Source organism: Acomys minous (assembly GCF_964271855.1).
Source record: "Acomys minous genome assembly, chromosome: 7".
NCBI classification, from domain to species: Eukaryota; Metazoa; Chordata; class Mammalia; order Rodentia; family Muridae; genus Acomys; species Acomys minous.
The window spans coordinates 117,198,818-117,217,305 of NC_140488.1; the positions used below are offsets into that span (position 1 = coordinate 117,198,818).

Sequence of the window (18,488 nt, forward strand, 5' to 3'; positions counted from 1 at the left end):
TGCCTAACAGAATTTTTCTGCCTAAGGATATTTGGCTCCTCTTGCGTTCTACTGAGGTGAACCTGAGGTAGTTTAGACTCAGGGTGTTTGTGAAGAGATCAGTGCTTATGAAGGTGGAAATGAAAGGAGGGGCTGAAGCAGATGAAGGCAAAGTGTAAGCTGAACAAAGGTGGCTGGAAAGTTTTGGGACACTGTCAAGTTTGAATGGTCCTTCACCAGTGTTCTGAATTGAAACAAGGCCAGACCTCCTTTATAACCCCCTCTCTCTCTCTCTCTCTCTCTCTCTCTCTCTCTCTCTCTCTCTCTCTCTCTCTCTCTCTCTCTCTCTCTCTCTCTGTGCTTGGAGTGATGTCCATCCTGGGCAAGGGTATAACTATTCTTGAAGTGGTTCTCTGCAAGTTGTACATGAAAGTAAAATTGGAAGAGAAATTACTCAGTCTTAGTATTATATTACACTAATATAAATGGACTAAGACAAGGTGAGAGTAAATACAGTATTTGTCAGTGTAGTCTGCCCAGAAATGAAAGCAAGGGTATCCTTACTTCCATTCCTTCCCTACCCTTTCCCTCCTTCCAGACTTCCTTTCTTCCTTTCTTCTTTTGAGACAGGGACTCACTGTTTCTGGCTCACCTGAAACTTGCTATACAGACCTAGCTGCCTGAAACTCATAGAGAACTGCCTGCTTTTGCCTTCCAGGTATTAGGACTAAAGGCATGTGCCATTAGTACATTTTTACAGTGTTTTTAAAACACTGTTGAGGGTAGGTGAAATGGTTCAGCGTGTTAAAGTTCTTGCTGCCAAGCCTGACCACATGACTTCAATGTTAAGGAAACATATGGTGGAAGGAGAAAACCAATGCTTACAATTGTCCCCTAAATTCCACAATGAGTACATCTACTATTATATGTATGTGATAAAAATGAAAAACTACTTGATATTATAATATTATAGATACAGAAGTTAGGAAGCTAAAGGCTCATAAAATAGGAACAAAACATAACTCAACCTTTATGGAGCAGCATTTCTTCAGAAGCAGATGCATGTGATGCAATATGAGCCTATGGATGCATCAGGAGGAAGAAAAGGAAAGATATACAACAGATACTTAGAACATTATGCTTGCTCCAAAACATCTCTTCAGATGAGATCTAGACTGAAACACCTCTGTGTGGCTGGCATAAATTCAGGTCCCCAAGCAAGAAAACCACCCCAGAAGTTATCTTCTCCAGCTAATATCATCTTGCTTTGCTATGTGTCATCAGCATAGAAGTAATTTTCTCACCAGTTCCCTAAACTGGTTGTTACTGACCACTATTGCAAGTGTGATCCAACAGCATAATAGAGGATAAGTCACATTTAGTACACTCTGACATTTTGGTAGCCAGTCATTTCAATATGCATTTGTCTAACAGAAAATTGAAGGCCACAAGGATTTCAGAACTCAGGTCTCCAGAGCAACAAAAAACAAAGCTGTTACGGGGAGCTGAGGCTAACTCTAGACTCTGTCCATGGCCTTTGGCTTTCCAGCTTCAACAAAAATCTGTCACACTATTAAGAGTACAGAAATCTTCATTTTTGCTCATGTCTTCTGATAACTGATGGTGTTCCTGACACATAGGATGCCCTAAGATTTTGATTTGGAGTTTCTGATGAACTCCTTTACATGAGAATAAACAGCTCTCTGTGGCCTGTGTGGGTGGAAATTCCAGCATTTGAATATACTTATTGCTTCACATTCTCCCTCATATCTGGCTTTCTATCACTGCTTTGACATCACCCCTTTATGTGGCCTTACTTTTAAATTCCTCAGCTCATTCCTGGTCCTTGGCCTTGCTACATTAGGAAAGACACTTTTCTATCCTAAGCTTCTATGCTTTGTTTCTTTCAGGTGTGATTGCTGTCCAGTTCCAGAATTCAGGCCCTTAGCTGACTCCTAGACATTTAAACATAATGCAACATCCACATGACATGAATACTCATTATTTTATTTGTTCTCAGTGTCACCTAATGCATGTAGTCCCTAGAGACAGAATAAGCCACCAACTAACAAGGAATACAGAATTCAGGTGGACACAGACAATCCCAGGGTGAGCAAAGAGGCATGAAAGAGGAATGAGAATCAAGATAAATCATGCAGTCCATCACTTCCTCAGATGTCATGCTATTCACTGCAATATACTGGCCAATGTTCTTTATCCATCTTCTGTAGGGATGAAGCAACAAATTGCCACAAATTGGGTGACTCAAAATAGCAATGTATTGTCTCACTGAAGGTTAGAAATCCAAAGTCAAAGTCAAATAGGTTGGTTCAATTTGAGGTCTATGAGGGCCCATGCCTCTCTCCACCTTAGGATAGGTTGGCAGACATCTTTGGTACTCCCTGGCTTGTGATCCATCTTCACATGTGGTTCTTCCTGCCTTTCATCACATCATTTTTCATCTGTCCATGTTCCCTTTTTATAAGGACACCAGACCTATTGGGTTAGACTCCATCCTAATGATCTCCTTTGAACTTGATTGTCTCTACAAAGTTCCTATAGGATTTCAGCATACCTATTTTAGGGGTCACAGTTAAAGCTATAAACACCCCTTTGGAATAGTAGTTTTGATCCAGTTGTTGGTAGCACTGAATAGAAATACCTCCAGCATTTCTAGTGGCTGTCACTATATAGCCCTGATTGGTCTTGAACTTGCCATTCTCCCACTTTTGCCTCCTGAGAATTAGGATTATAGGCATGCACCATCATGTTCAACTCATGCTTGAGTAATTTTTTAGACAAATTTAGTTTTCATAGTTCTTAAACCTGGGGAGTCCAAGAGTGTTGGTACCATCAAGGCTCTTATGCTATGTCATAACAGGGAAGAGGGCATTGAAGTGTGGGAGAGACGGAGGACAAGAGTTAATCTATGAGAAAGAAGGGCAGAAGAGGAGAGATGGGGAGAGGAGGAGGAGGTGGAGGAAGAGGAGGAGGAGAAAGAGAAGAGGCAAAAAGGAGAGAGAGCACTTTCATAAAGCTATGCCCATGATAACTAACATCCATAATCTATCCATGAGGGTGGGGGAGAAGGTCCTCATTATCTAGACACTTCCTAAAGATCTCACTTTCCAGGGCCGTCATGGTGCCAGTTAAATTTTAGTGTGAATTTGGGAGAAGTTATTCAAAGCACAGTACTCCAGAAAAAAACTTGTAAGCTGTGATGCAATATTAAACAGTAAGTCTCCAAACACCAGTCAGCAGTGACTCCTGCATGAGATGGGAAGTAGTCATGGTGAACCCAACAACAATTAAAGCTGATGTCTTGGAGGGAAGCATTCCAGGCTGCAAGGCAACTGTCTGGAGTTGAATGGAAAGAAAAATATTGCAGGAAGGCCTCTGGGGGACCAAGACTTTCCAGGAAAGAGTTAGTACCAGGAAGGAAGGATAAGACACAGATAGCATGCTACATCTTCGCAAGGAAAGCATTGGAGAACTTGATTGAGTACTGATAAGCACATGAAGTTTGTAAAAGAACTACTGAGATCTGAAGAGAGAACCATCGAAAGGACTGGCAGAAACAAATTCACAGAGGAAAAAGTGTAGTTTTTCTTATCAGAGAGAATGGAAAACCTCTTACATGGTGTGTGGTAGGGCTATATAATGATCCTGCAACATCATCCTTGCCTGTGGACACGTTATGTTGTGTTCCTTTGCAGCTGTGTTTACATTAAGAATATTGAAAGGGAACAGTTTACCCTGAAGTATTTAGTGTAATCACAGAGGTATTTATGAAAAAGGGGCAGGAGGTGACAGAGAAAGAGATGTGACGTGGATGTAAAGAGCAGTGAGGAGAGACCTGTTGACAATTGACTTGAGCACAGTCAGATTACTTTGGACATCTGCCTTCTAGAGTGGAAAGGTGTTTCCATTTGCTGTGCTATTTTAAGCCACTAACTGTGCAAACAGTGTAGCTGACACAAGTAGAGAAAATTCAAACTGCACATATAGTAGCACTATTTGTAGGCAATGATCAAGCATAAATAATCCTATGAGATTTTCAAAATCCAAAATAGTGTTAAGTGAACTTGGACAAAGTGATAAAAGAGCCCAAACTGAATAAAATAAGATATCTGGGGGCAGTGAATTGGTTCAGTGGGTAAAAGTGCAGATTGCTGTCCAAACTTGATGATCTTAGTTGGATCCCTAGAATCCATAGTGGAAGGCAAGAAAAGATTCAAGTTGTTCCCTGTGACATATACATACCAATACCACACACACACACACACACACACACACACACACACACACACACATACACACACACGCACACATACCCCAACCTACCACATTAATTAACAATAATAACAAAATTAAATTTAAAAATAAAAACCTTGATTATAAGCTTATAGTCTAATAAAGATCAATGAAGTTTAAAACTAGTCTGGTCCTTTCTGAATACTGTAGACAAGAAACAGTTTGAGAGAAGATCCAAGTAAACAGAGAGATATTCTACATTCTAACTACAAATCTACTCAATAAAAGAGCAAAAAATTGTGGTGCAAGTGATAAAACATTTGCAGATTCTTCACTAATTACGGTGGTTCAATGGTGAGGCCCATGAAAAGGGGCTCAGCACCACTAGGCATTGCAGCAATGCACATTAAAACCATATGAGCATACCACAATATACATGTTACTTTCAATGGGAGTTGTTTATAAGTTATTTTTATTCTTAATCAGAGAGAAACCAAGGTTGGACTTTTCCTTTCTCTTTCTTTCCTAGATATGGAGATAGGAGTTGAAAAGAAAAAAGATGAGTATAGAAATACATTAGGATGATAGGATAAAAAAATAGATTATTGAATCTACTCCTCAACCTAAGGCCTTAAGGTTATTTAATTCATTGGTATAGAATTTTGTATATTGATACAAAATAAGTCTAATTTTGATGCTTTGACATAGAATTCAAATTTAAAATTATTCTCCACACACATTATATACATATATATATATTCTAATATGAGGTATTGAACCCATACAACTCAATTATAATACCTTGACAGTTTTCTTGCAGGCTGTTTAGGATAATTAAGACAAGCTGATAGTTGATTAAATCATGGTCATGTCAACTACCAGTTGATTTTTATCATAAGAATATACATCCTAGGTTTAACAGATAGATGTGATCCTATAGATAGATGAGGTAAAATAGTTAGATAAAGTCCTCAAAGCCTCAGAGGCCTACAGAATACGACATATAAAGAAACTTTTAATTTTTTTAAAGATTCTTTGACAAGATAGGTTAACTCCTGAAAATACCCAGCTTACCTCAAGAAGATTATGAGCATCAAAGAACCTCCTTATGCAGATGGCTTAAATGTGGCAAACCAGCCAATGGACAAAACATCCTTGTTTCTGCCACAGACAGAAATCTGCATAAAAATAGGCAAGCTTGGATGCAGGCAGAGTTGACAGCCAAACTCTGCCAAGACATGGTAAGCAAGTCCTCAGTAGTTCCTGCCTCACAAGTATGTCTGTCAGATATATTGGGCCAGAAGGCTGAAGATGATTCTTCAACATTATAGAGAGTTTTGGGTGACTGTTCAGTCAGCAAACTACCTCTGTCATTTTTTTCTCATTTTGGAAACTGTGACCCTGCACTTCCAGTTCACTCAAGTAATTAAGTTTCATTCCTTTTCAAGTCTCTGATGGAGTTGAAGACTAGATAGTTTAGACTTACAATTAACCTTAGTTGTTTAGGGGTTAAGATGTTTTTAGGTCTAGATAGATGTTTTAAGTTGACAAAGATGAGATATGATAGATATTGATTCTCATTCGGAATTATACAGTCACCAAGATAGTAAAGATGTTTCTACAAGGTTGCCAAATGCAATCAGCCAAAACATCATGAATGTAACATTCATATGATCCCTGATTGTCTCATGGTTCTTCTTGCTGTATGTAATTTTTTAATTTATGTGTAATAATATAAATGTATATGCTAAAAATAAAATAAAATAAAAGAGGCAACCGTATTAAATGCTAACAAGGATGTAGCCCTTCAAGAACTATATACTGTTGATGCTAGTGGAAAATCCTAGAACACTTTGGAGAATAGCTTTGGACTTTTTTTCAAATATTAACCATGTATTTACCCATCATTCTACTCCAAATTTTCACCCAAGAGCTATGACAACCTATGTACATGCATATTTTCTTGTACATAAATGCTTATAGTTGTTCTATGTATAACAGTCCCAAAGTGGAAGTAGTTCAAACAGCCACCAACAGATGAATTCATGAATATATTTTGCTAAATCTATTCTAAAAGACATTACTAAGAAATGGGATAGAATGAAGTATTGATGCATACAACAACATGGATGAATTTTGAAATAGTTCTGCTAAATGAAAGAAGCCAAGGAAAAAGAGTACATACCATATGATTCCAGTCACTTAACCTTCTAGACAATGCGATGTAGTCAATAGTAAGAGGAAGTAGAGCAGCACTTGTTTGGGAATGGTAGTTGAGATAATGTAGGGGATGACATGATTGTAAATTTCAAAGGACAACAAGAAAACTTGGATATAGGTATAGATCCATTCATTTCATTGTAGTAATGCTTCATGCATTAATTGAGGGAAAATAAAAAAGATCTAAATAAACAGAGAGATTGTTGTATACTTTAAATAGGTCTCATTTATTATATAATTACATCTCAATAATGTTGTTCAAAACTTGTAATGTCCATCCCCACTAGACATAACAGCAAGCATCTATACCCCTACCACAGGTGAAAGCAGGCTGAATAGTAACATTACTAAAAGTTTAAAGCCACCAAGAACTGCATAGAGTGTGATCCAGGCCAGCACGTGCTATAGAGCGAGACCAATTCTCAAAAACAAAAGAAAACCCTGTAACATACCAATAAAATATACTAAGAATTCCCACTTATAAAATTCTAAAATTTAAATTATTTGAATTTTGTGTTTTGTTTTGTTCAAGACAGAGATTTTTCTATGTAGCATAGGTTGTCCTGGAGCTCACTATGTATATCAGGCTGGTCTTCAACTCACAGAGATCCACCTGCTTCTGCCTCTAGTTCCCAAGTGCCAAGGCTACTGGTGTGTGCTACCATACCTGGCAGCACAAGTTAAATACTTTGAAATAAATTCTACATGAAACTTTCAATTCTATAAGAATAGAATTTTTAAACTTTCTTGAAAGATGCCAAAAGAGATTTGAATGGACAGTATAATATTTATTTGATTTTGAATATGTTCATTAAGGAAAATCCTTCTAGAATAGTCAGGTAAACACTGAGAGAAAACTAGATTGATGGTAAGGGACTAGTGCTTCCATACTAGTACTTTAGGAATATAAAAATTAAAGCACTGCAGTAGTGGTATATGAGTAGACAAATGATAGACTTTCTGCCTGTAAATATACCCAATTACATGTGAAATGTTTGTATGTAATACAGGCCAGTAAGTGGATAATCTGCTTACAGCATAAGCATGAAGAGCAGACTTTGGATCTCCAGCCACCGCTTAAATACTTCTACAGGTGGTACCCAACTGTAATAGCAGAAAGCACAGAAAAGGCATCCCCAGAAAAACTGGGCAGCTAGATTAGACAAAGCAAGACAGAATGCAATTGAGAAAGATACTCAGTGTTAATGTCTGGCACCCACGTATACTCACACACACCTTCCCAGACACATTTGAGAACACACGTGCATGAACACTGCAAAACCAAAAGACAATTGTCAAAATAAGACTGATATCCTTAGTATAAAATTCAGAAAAACTGAGAGACAAATTTGAAATGCACAGTGCCTTATTATGATACATAATTACTATATATCAATTAAAATTAAAAATTGGAGTGATTGGAAAGATGGCTCAGATGTTACAAGCACTTAGGTTTTTTAGAGAGCTTAAGTTCAATTCCCATTACCTATGTCAGTCACCTTTAACTCCAATTGCAGGGGATTTAACACCTTCTGGCTTCTGTGGGCACTCACACACGCATGTGCAGAGCTTCCTATAGCTGCACATAATAAAATAAAGCCTTTAAAATTAAACAAAATTTGTAAAAATAAATGTCAACTCTTATTTAAAAACTTGAGGAACAAAAGCACAACCAACAAAATGTGTTTAAAAGACATGGGTAATTGACTATATGACTCTCAAACATAGACAAATATTCAAACTCATTTGCAATTAAAGTATAATTAGAATGTAAGACCCCCGACACGGCGGTCTTAACGTGGAGACCCCCACCAAGAACCAACGAGACCAAGGCTTCGGCTGCAACAAGCAAGAGGCTTTATTATTAAGGGGACGGGTACCTGGGCGTTTCAGTCTCCGGAGAGGCTGGCGCGCCGAGCGAGTCTTTAGGGGGTCCTTTATAGGGAGTTTGGCGGGAAGCTCGGTTACAGAAGCGAAAAAGCATAGTTACAGGGCTCTGATTGGTAAATTTAAATGAGGCGAGGTTATAGTCCGGTCATTAGGTGGGCTTTGGGAACAGGGGAGTTTATCTGTTCTCTGGGCCAGGTGGCCATCCATAAATATCTTGTTTGACGTGGAGCGAGGTTATGGCCCGGCCATCGGATGGGAACAGGGGAGTTTGCCCACTCCCTGGGCCAGATGGCCGACCATAAATATCTTGTTTGACAAGGACAAGCACGCTTTTATCTTTCTCCTCTGAGCTCCAGGCCTTATCTTATCTCGGGAACCCATTATTCTAGTCTTGCCTTGCAAGATAACGTTACTGCTGCTATGCTTGCTATGCCGGGTGCACAGGGGAGGGGGTCTTACATTCCCCCCTCTTGTTGTAAATTGAATGAAATCTTTCATTCAATGATCTCTGGTTGTGTCTGTTGGAGCTGTTGGTATTGTCGGGTTAGAACCAAGGCCTGTACAACCGATAGGTGGCCTTGGTTTCGGATGAATTGCATCAGTCTGTTAAGAACGCAGGGCCCAAAAAGTAGGAGCAGAACAATAATTAACAAAGGGCCTGTTATGGTAGATGTTAAAGTGGTGAACCAAGGAGCCTTATTAAACCAGTTTTCATACCACGTTCGTCCTGATTCGAATTGTAACTGTCGCTGTTTTAGTCTTTCTCGCAGCTTGGACATACTATCTCTAACTACCCCTGTATGGTCAGCGTAAAAACAACATTCTTCCTTGAGGGCTGCACAGAGTCCACCTTCTTTCAGGAATAAAATGTCTAACCCTCTACGATTTTGGAGTACTACCTCAGAAAGGGAGGTTAGGGACTGTTCTAATGCACTAATAGATTCTTCTAATGCTTGAAGATCTGCGTTCATGGCCTGTTGTAGCTGCTGAAAATGAGCAACCTGAGTGAGAGCAGTAGTCCCGGTTCCGATCCCTGCCGCAACTCCCCCGACTGTTAATCCTCCCAGTAGCAGTGCCAGAGTGATGGATACTGGCTCTCGGGGGTAACGATTAATCCCCTCAAAATAGCGGTATAGGTCGGAGGGGTCATGGTATGTGATCTTGGGGAAGAGCTGGACTAATACACAGAAGTCCGAAGACATTTTAAGGACGGATGTTGTGACACATGGGGTTAACCCAGTGTTACAGGCCCAGTAGGTTCCATTTGGGCCAGTGAGGTACCTGGTTTCCGAAATCTTCAGGGTGCTGGTCAAAGTGGTGTTGCACAGGGATTTATGGGACGAGGGGACGGTCCCTAAGCAAGTTCCCTTACCGGATATTTCAGACAGCGTAAGGCGGTGAGGGGTATTGGAGAGACACCTATTGTCTGGGGTGGAGGAGTTGGTAATGCTGGTCGTAAGGGCAACTCCCTCATAGTAAGGGGGTTGGGAGGTGAGACACATCCAACATTCCTTAGTCTTTTCCGGGGAAGTATAGTTTAGGGCCTGGTATGCCCCCGTTACCAAGTCCAGGAGCTGATTTCTCGTGTTAGGATGTGAATCTAGGGCAGAGGGGGTGCTAGGATTTACCGAAAATGACGTCGTCGGTGGAGCGGGTGGGGGTAGCACCTGGGGTCTAGGCTGGGCTTGAGGTGGCTCGGCCAGGACAGGGTTAGGGCCTATTGCCATGGTGGGAGCGGTAGTCAGGGTTAACTTGACCTTGAAAATTAGCCCATGGTCTTTGTTTGATTTATACAATCGCAACCCCCAAGTGTTCCCCTTAAGCCATCGGCGATCCTGCTTTCCTTTTTCTGTAAACTTGATGACTATGGGGTTGCAGTACTTTTTCTTGCAGGGCCCCTCTGGGCTATTGAAGGGGGCGCATTTAGTCTGGAGGTATTTATACTCATTTCTTTCTCCTTCTCCTGGCCTGTCATAGCTACTGTTTCTCTTTACCGTGATCAGGTCCCAGCTGGAAGAGGGGTTCCAGGAAGCCTCGCCCGTGGTTTCACAGCCCCATGCGGCACAAAAGAAATCAGGGGCCCCCCCACATTGGCGCTTGAACTGCCGAGATTGGCCTTGTCCTGGGCAAACATAGAACTGAATGGACCGAAGATTAGCCCGGTAGAACTGTCCGGAGCACCCGAGAGTGCTTCCTATCCCATTTGGCACGCATAGTCTTTCAGCCGGGGGATTAGAGAGGTCAGTGTGGTCGGGAAGGTCCCATGTTAGTGACCCGGCTGCCAACTTACAGAGGTCTGGCGTCAGGTCCGGCCACCAAGTCCATGGAGGATGTAGTGCGGTGACCGACCAGACGGTGTCTCCCTCTTCATTGGTTACTTCCCAGGTTTGTTGTACTGGAGTGTGAGGGCTGGCAGACGGGGCCCAGGGGAGGGATAGTAGGAGAAAAGTAAGGGTCATGGGGCGGATCAGGTTCGGGAAAGTCTTATCTTTAGGGGATTGTCGGTTCGATGGGCCTTCCATGTTGTCTTGTCTGGGTCTGTCTCCCTGGCTGCCTTGACGTGGGCTGCGTGGATCCAGGTGGCAATTCCGTCTACCTTGAGAGCCGTCGGGGTAGTCAGGAGAACAGCGTAAGGTCCTTTCCAGCGGGGTTCAAGGTTCTTGGTCCGGTGGCGCCGGACCCAGACGTAGTCTCCGACCTGGAATGGGTGAGGGGCCAGAGGCTTGTCAAGCTGGTCTTTATAAGCACGGGCTAGAGGCTTCCATACCTCATTTTGCACCTCTTGGAGGGCTTTTAGGTGTGCCTGGAGGGAAGGCCTGGTGGCGAAGGAGCCGATATCTGGGTCAAGGAAGTGAACAATAGGAACATGTGAACCATAGACAATCTCAAAGGGAGTAAGCCCATGTGGGCCAGGGGTGTTCCTAACCCTGTATAGGGCCAGGGGTAGCAGGGCCACCCAGTCCTTAGTGCCAGCTGCAAGCGTTAATTTAGTCAAAGTCTCCTTAATAGATCTATTCATGCGCTCTACCTGTCCTGAACTCTGGGGTCTATAAGAACAATGTAATTTCCAATTAATCCCCAATAGTTTGGCCACCTGCTGGCTTACCTGGGAGACGAAGGCTGGTCCGTTGTCGGACCCAATTACCTGTGGCATCCCGTAGCGAGGGAAAATATCATCTAAAAGCTTTTTGGAAACCACCTTGGCCGTCTCATGTTTGGTGGGGAAGGCTTCAGTCCATCCTGAAAAAGTATCTACGAAGACCAGCAGGTACCGGTATCCGTATATACCTGGTTTGATCTCCGTGAAGTCAATTTCCCAATGGGTCCCTGGCCGGTGTCCTCGGACCCTAGTTCCTGATAAATTCAAGGACTTGTTGGTATTGACCAGCGTGCAGGGCCGGCAATTGTCAATGGCTCTCTGGAGGGCCTCTTTTTTTCCTAATAGGTAAAAGTCCGTTTCTTCTTTTTCAAGGAGGGTCTTCATCTTCTGGGCGCTTAAATGAGTGAGCTTGTGGAAGTAGTCAATTAAATAGTCAGTTTCTTTTGAGGGGACGACTACCTTGTCCTGGTATCGCCAATGGTCAGGGCCTTCAGGAAGAGCGCCCATCTTCTGAAGTCTTTGTATGTCGTCATCGGTGAATTTCCAATTCCGGTCCTGCTGTCCTGTCGCTCCGGTGTCCCCTTGTAAGGAGAGCGCCTCGAGAGTGTCAAGGGGTCTTGTAGCGGCTTGGCGGGCTGTCTCGTCAGCCAGCCGATTACCTCGAGCCTCAGGGGAGTCCCCTTTCTGGTGGCCCGGGCAATGGATGATGCTGAGCTGCTGGGGTAAAAAGAGGGCCTTCAGGAGGGCCAGGATTTCAGTCTTATTTTTAATTTCTTTACCTTCTGAGGTGAGGAGTCCTCGGCGCCGATAAATTTCTCCATGTACGTGGGCCGTGGCGAAGGCATACCGGCTGTCTGTATAGACTGTTAGCCTTTTTCCTTTTGCCAGTTCCAGGGCCTTGGTCAGGGCGATCAGTTCAGCACGCTGGGCGGAGGTCCCTGGGGGCAGAGGGCTGGCCCATATTACCTGGTCGGTGGTGGTGATAGCCGCTCCGGCCCGTCGTGTCCCGTTATCTAGGAAGCTGCTCCCATCCGTATACCAAACGAAGTCTGGGTGAGGGAGGGGCTGGTCAGTGAGGTCAGGGCGGGTTCCGTGGGTTTCCGCCAGGACTTGTTGACAGTCATGATTCTCGGGCCCGTCTGGGAGAGGGAGCAGCGTGGCAGGGTTGAGATTGGTTGTTGGCCCAAAGGTGACTCTGTCCGAGTCCAAAAGCATGGCCTGGTAATGGGTAACCCGGGCGTTGGAGAGCCATCTGTCTGGGGGCTGCTGGACCAGGGATTCCATGGCATGGGGCGCTAAGATAGTAATTGGCTGTCCCATGGTGAGTTTATTAGAGTCTTTAAGGAGTAAGGCGGCTGTAGCAACCATCCGTAGACAAGGGGGCCAGCCTGCTGCCACGGAGTCCAGTTTCTTAGAGAGGTAGGCTATAGGCCTTTTCCAGGGCCCCAGTCTCTGAATTAGAATTCCCTTGGCGTAGCCTTGTTTCTCGTCAATGAACAACTCAAAGGGCTTGGTTAAATCGGGCAGCCCCAGTGCGGGGGCTGAGATTAAGGCAGTCTTAATAGCCTCGAAGGCCTGTTGATGGGTGGGCCCCCAGACAAACATCGTTCCTGGCTTGGTAAGGGGATACAGGGGAGCTGCCAGTTCCGCAAACCCAGGGATCCAGAGGCGGCAAAAGCCCGCTGTTCCTAAAAATTCTCTGAGCTGACGGGGGGACCGCGGTGGTGGGATCTGGAGGACAGTTTGTTTTCTAGCCAGAGTGAGCCACCTCTGTCCATCCTTGATGGAGTAACCTAGGTAGGTTACTTCAGTCTGGCAAATTTGTGCCTTCTTGAAAGAGGCTCGATACCCCAGCCGTCCTAGGACTTGTAGGAGGGCATGGGTTCCCCGTTGGCAGCTCTCCTTAGAGGGGGCTGCCAGGAGGAGGTCATCTACATATTGGAGCAAAATGAGGTCTGGGTATCGTACCCTGAAGTCGGCCAAATCACGGTGTAAGGCCTCATCGAACAGGGTAGGGCTATTTTTAAATCCCTGGGGCAGCCGTGTCCATGTTAGTTGCCCCGAAATCCCCAAGTCGGGGTCCTTCCATTCGAATGCAAAGAGAGGCTGGCTGGAGGGATGCAGTCTTAGGCAGAAGAAAGCATCTTTTAAGTCCAGCACAGTGTACCAGACATGGTCTGGGGATAGCCCCGTCAATAGGTTGTAAGGGTTGGGGACAGTAGGATGTATGTCCTCAACTCGTTTGTTGACTTCTCTTAAGTCTTGGACCGGCCGATAATCTCCCGTTCCGGGCTTTTTAACAGGAAGCAAGGGGGTGTTCCAAGGAGACTGACAAGGAGTCAGTATGCCTTGGTCCAGGAGTCTCCGAATATGAGGCCGTATTCCCAGGTAGGCTTCCTGTGACATAGGGTACTGCCGGATAGAGACTGGGGTGGCAGAAGCCTTGAGGTGTACTAATATGGGGGGCTGTTGGTGAGCTAGGCCCATTCCCCCAGTTTCGGCCCATGATGATGGATACAGGGCTTGCCAGTCTGGGCTAGGGGTATCGCTCCCAGGGGGGTCAGTCTCATATAATCTGTATTCATCCTCTAAATTTAATACCAAAGTCTGAATAGGCCGCCCTTGCGGTCCTGTCACACGAGTGTGCCCTTCTTCGAAGTGAATTTGGGCCTTGAGTTTGGTTAATAAGTCTCTTCCCAGGAGGGGATATGGGCAGTCCGGGACGTGAAGAAAGGAATGTGAGACCTTACCAGTGGCAAGATGTACTTTTCTCTCGGTGGTCCAGCGGTAAGGCTTCCCGCCAGTCGCTCCTTGCACCCAGGCAGTCTTTGTTGTCAGGGGCCCCGGTGCAGTGGTGAGGACGGAGTGCTGAGCTCCCGTATCCACCAAGAAGGTGACGGGTTGCCCCCCAACATTTAGAGTTAGCCGGGGTTCAGGGGGAGGCTCCTGACCCTGACTTTTTCAGTCTTCCAGGTTGAGGAGAGCCGCGGAGGGGGGGGTTCTACGGGGCCCTTTGGGACGCCTGGGACAGTCCCGTACCCAGTGACCTCTCTCCTTACAATAGGCACATTGGTCCTTATCCACAGGGGTTTTTCTCCGTTCTCCCTGGCCCTGACTATCCTGGCGCCCTGAAACTACGGTGGCCAACAGTCTACTCATCTCTCTATGTCTCTTTTTATCTCTAGCATTTTCCCTTTCTTCCGCTTCTTTTCTTAATCTCTCTTCCCTTTCTTCGGACTCTTTTCTAAGCCTTTCTTCTCTCTCTTCCGGCGTCTCTCTCTTATTATAAACTTTCTCTGCCTCCTTTAAAAGATCCTGAACTGTACTTTCTCTAAGTCCCTCCAATCTCTCTAATTTGCGTCTGATATCTGGGGCAGCCTGCCAGACGAAGGACATTGCCAGGGTGGTGGCCTGGAGGGGGTCCTCAGGGTCATATGGAGTGTAAACCCTGTAGGCCTCTTTCAGACGTTCAAGAAAAGCTGACGGCGTCTCATCTGCTTTCTGAGTAACCATCTTAACCTGGGCCAAATTGGTGGGCCGCCTGGCGGCTTTTTGGAGACCCGCTATGAGCAGCTGACGATAAAGACATAGGTGGGCCCTACCTTCCTCAGTGTTGAAGTCCCAGTCTGGTCGTTCCAAGGGGAAAGCACTGTCAATTTCGTTGGGCAGCTGGGTAGGCCGCCCATTAGCTCCTGGGACGCTCTTGCGTGCTTCCAGAAGGACGCGCTGCTTTTCTTCGGAGGTGAGGAGCGTCTGTAGGAGCTGTTGACAATCATCCCAAGTGGGTTGATGGGTAACTAGAATGGACTCAATTAGAGAGGTTAGTCGGGAGGGGTCCTTAGAAAAAGGAGGGTTATTATTTTTCCAGTTATAAAGATCTGAGGCGGAAAACGGCCAATATTGTATCTGGCCACCCGTGCCAGCCCGAAGGGGGAAGGTCTGAGAGGTCTGGGGTGGAACCTCGCGCCGGCTGCGGAGTCGGCCGGCCATTGGTGAGGCCTCGGTTGCTGCGGCGGGAGCACTATCGTCAGGGCGAGGCGCGGGTCCGGAGCGCTCAGGCGGCGGCGGCGCAATATCTTCAGGTGGCCCCGGCAAGGGAGGAGCCGAGGGAGCCTGAAGTCCGGCCGGTGAGGCTGGGCCTGGGGCCCGATAAGGGGGTGGTTCTTCAGTCAGGAGATCCAGGAGGGGTCCCTCATCCGGTGGCAAGACCTTGGGGGGGGCGCGTACAATGGCGGGGTAGAGACCTGCCCCAGCAGGGGCCGCCGGGGTTGGGGCCGGCGGCTGCGTCAAAGCGGAATGGGGACCGGCCCCAGGGGAAGCCGCTGGAGTCCGGGCCGGCGGCTGCTCTAAGGTGGGCGTGATAAGGGAGGTGGGGATAGGAGGGGGCGGAATGAGGAAAGGTCTGACCCATGGAGGGGGGTCACGAACGAGAGATTCCCAAGTCATTATGTAGGGGACCTGGTCCGGATGACCGTGTGGTCCAGGGTCTACAATTTTGGACTTGATCTGTAGAATGAGAGAAAGGTTAAAAGTGCCATCTCGTGGCCACCCGGTATAAAGCGTAGGCCATTCAAAGGAACAAAGAGTTCCCCATTTGCCCTTGCGAACTTCTACTGACAGATTGTGCGCAATGGCACGGACCTCTTTGAAATGCTGCAAAGTAAGGGTTAGCGGGGTGACAAGAGTCTGACCCATGGTACCAAAAATATAGAACGAAACACAACAGAGAAACACTAGACACAGAAGACCAGACACAGCCTGCGCGGGACGCTTGCGCCAAAGCGAAAATAAAACGGAGGTTGGAGACGGCAGCCCGGGCGCCGCTCCCAGATGAGGCGAATAGCCTCTCAGATGGGCCGGAGCCCCAAATAACCCTGGAGGAGGCAGGGTTCTGGTGGGACGGAGAGTCCCTACGGAATCCCGCCGGGACGTCTCCCGGTGGCGCAAGGGGGGAGTCCGAGCTCGTCAACTCCTCCCGGTCCTTGCCAGATTCAGAGAGTCTGCGCAGACACCGAGACACGTAACGTAATAATTAACAAAGAGACGAAAGGACAACAACGACTAAGCCGGCCGGCACGAGGGCTTACCTCACGAGTTTGGGTCGGTGGTCCCTGGGCGGGGGTCCCGATCTCGGTGGAACCTCCAAATGTAAGACCCCCGACACGGCGGTCTTAACGTGGAGACCCCCACCAAGAACCAATGAGACCAAGGCTTCGGCTGCAACAAGCAAGAGGCTTTATTATTAAGGGGACGGGTACCCGGGCGTTTCAGTCTCCGGAGAGGCTGGCGCGCCGAGCGAGTCTTTAGGGGGTCCTTTATAGGGAGTTTGGCGGGAAGCTCGGTTACAGAAGCGAAAAAGCATAGTTACAGGGCTCTGATTGGTAAATTTAAATGAGGCGAGGTTATAGTCCGGTCATTAGGTGGGCTTTGGGAACAGGGGAGTTTATCTGTTCTCTGGGCCAGGTGGCCATCCATAAATATCTTGTTTGACGTGGAGCGAGGTTATGGCCCGGCCATCGGATGGGAACAGGGGAGTTTGCCCACTCCCTGGGCCAGATGGCCGACCATAAATATCTTGTTTGACAAGGACAAGCACGCTTTTATCTTTCTCCTCTGAGCTCCAGGCCTTATCTTATCTCGGGAACCCATTATTCTAGTCTTGCCTTGCAAGATAACGTTACTGCTGCTATGCTTGCTATGCCGGGTGCACAGGGGAGGGGGTCTTACAAGAAAAAATTAAAACAAAAATAACATGGAAATGCCATTTCTTACCTATCAACTGACAAGACTTAAAAAGCATAGCAATGCATTTCATTCCCCACAGGAAAGCAGGTATTGATATATATGACTGGAGGTTTGCAAAATAATATAATATTTCTGGGAAGAAATTTTGTATTATCCAACGACTTAGGTATTTATTTTCATATAGAAATTCTAGTGCTTGGAATATATTTTGAAGTTATATATCCCACAATAAAAGTATATACACACTGCATGATTTGTTACAGCACGCTTATTATGAAATGCTGGAAATAATCCAAATTATATACAAAATAGAAGATTTTAATAAACTATCATGTATCTGCATGGTGGGGTGCTATTGAAAACAACATAAGGAGTGATATCTCTATGAACCTGTTTACAACAAAAATGTCAAAGTGCAAAACAGTATCTATTATATACTATACTTATTGCAAGAAGAAGAAAAATATAAGGTATTTGCTTTCTCATGCAAAATATGTACAATACAGATAAGCCAGAAACTGAAGATTTTTATCTTCTATAGGGAATGGTCAACAGAAGGAGAGTGATATAGTTATAATCAATGAGGAGGCTATGCTTCTCAGAATGCTTTAACATAACCTTACTTCTAAGAAACATTCTTCATGGGGAAATTTTCATGGGCTCCCACTCCTAGACAAAGAGCTACAGGCAATCAATGACTGCTGGGAGAAGGAGAATTAGCCTTTTTCCATGGATGAGCATTTATTTCTTGTGCAATGCAGAATGCTCAGCTTTGAAACCATATACACACCAATATAAAAAACAAATTCATCAGGTTGTCTTTATGTATACATATATACAATTAAATATATTTGCACACACAACATATATATACATATATATGTAACAATAATAATAAGAGAAAAGAGGTTAGCAATTTAAGAGTGAGGAGAAGGGAGAAGTTCATAGCTGGAAGGGGCTAGAAGGAAGGAACAGAAGGGAAAAGTGATGTGATTCAATTTTAATTTTAAAAACATACATCACATCTATCCCCGTCTCCTAGTAAGTGAAGAGAGTTTCGTGGGACGTGCCTCTTGGGCTAGTATCCAATTATAATTAAGTATATACCATGTGAGTCTTTCTGCTACTGGGTTAACTCATTCATTATAATCATTTCTAGTTCAATCCATTTGTCCGGAATTTGGGAATTCCTTATTTTTAATAGCTGAATAGTATCCCATAGTGTAAATGTACCACAGTTTCTTTATCCATTCTTCGACCGAGGGACACTTAGACTGTTTCCAGGTTCTGCCTATTATGA

The 18,488-nt window shown here is 45.1% G+C and overlaps 1 protein-coding gene across 1 annotated transcript; it reads right to left on the minus strand.

Moving 5' to 3' along the window:
• Nucleotides 1-13,701: 13,701 nt before the first annotated feature.
• LOC311601127 (uncharacterized protein) lies at nucleotides 13,702-15,967 on the minus strand. Its single transcript, XM_084788526.1, has 2 exons — nucleotides 15,935-15,967; nucleotides 13,702-15,901 (listed from the first exon to the last, which is right to left on the minus strand). The coding sequence occupies exon 2, from the start codon at nucleotides 15,887-15,889 to the stop codon at nucleotides 14,405-14,407; it is 1,485 nt and encodes a 494-aa protein (XP_084644652.1). The 5' UTR covers nucleotides 15,890-15,901; nucleotides 15,935-15,967; the 3' UTR covers nucleotides 13,702-14,404.
• Between the last annotated feature and the right edge of the window lie 2,521 nt (nucleotides 15,968-18,488).

Bases quoted from the DNA above. Each gene is read 5' to 3' on its own strand.
- LOC311601127 (XM_084788526.1), bottom strand. From the start codon at position 15,889: ATGACTTGGGAATCTCTCGTTCGTGACCCCCCTCCATGGGTCAGACCT.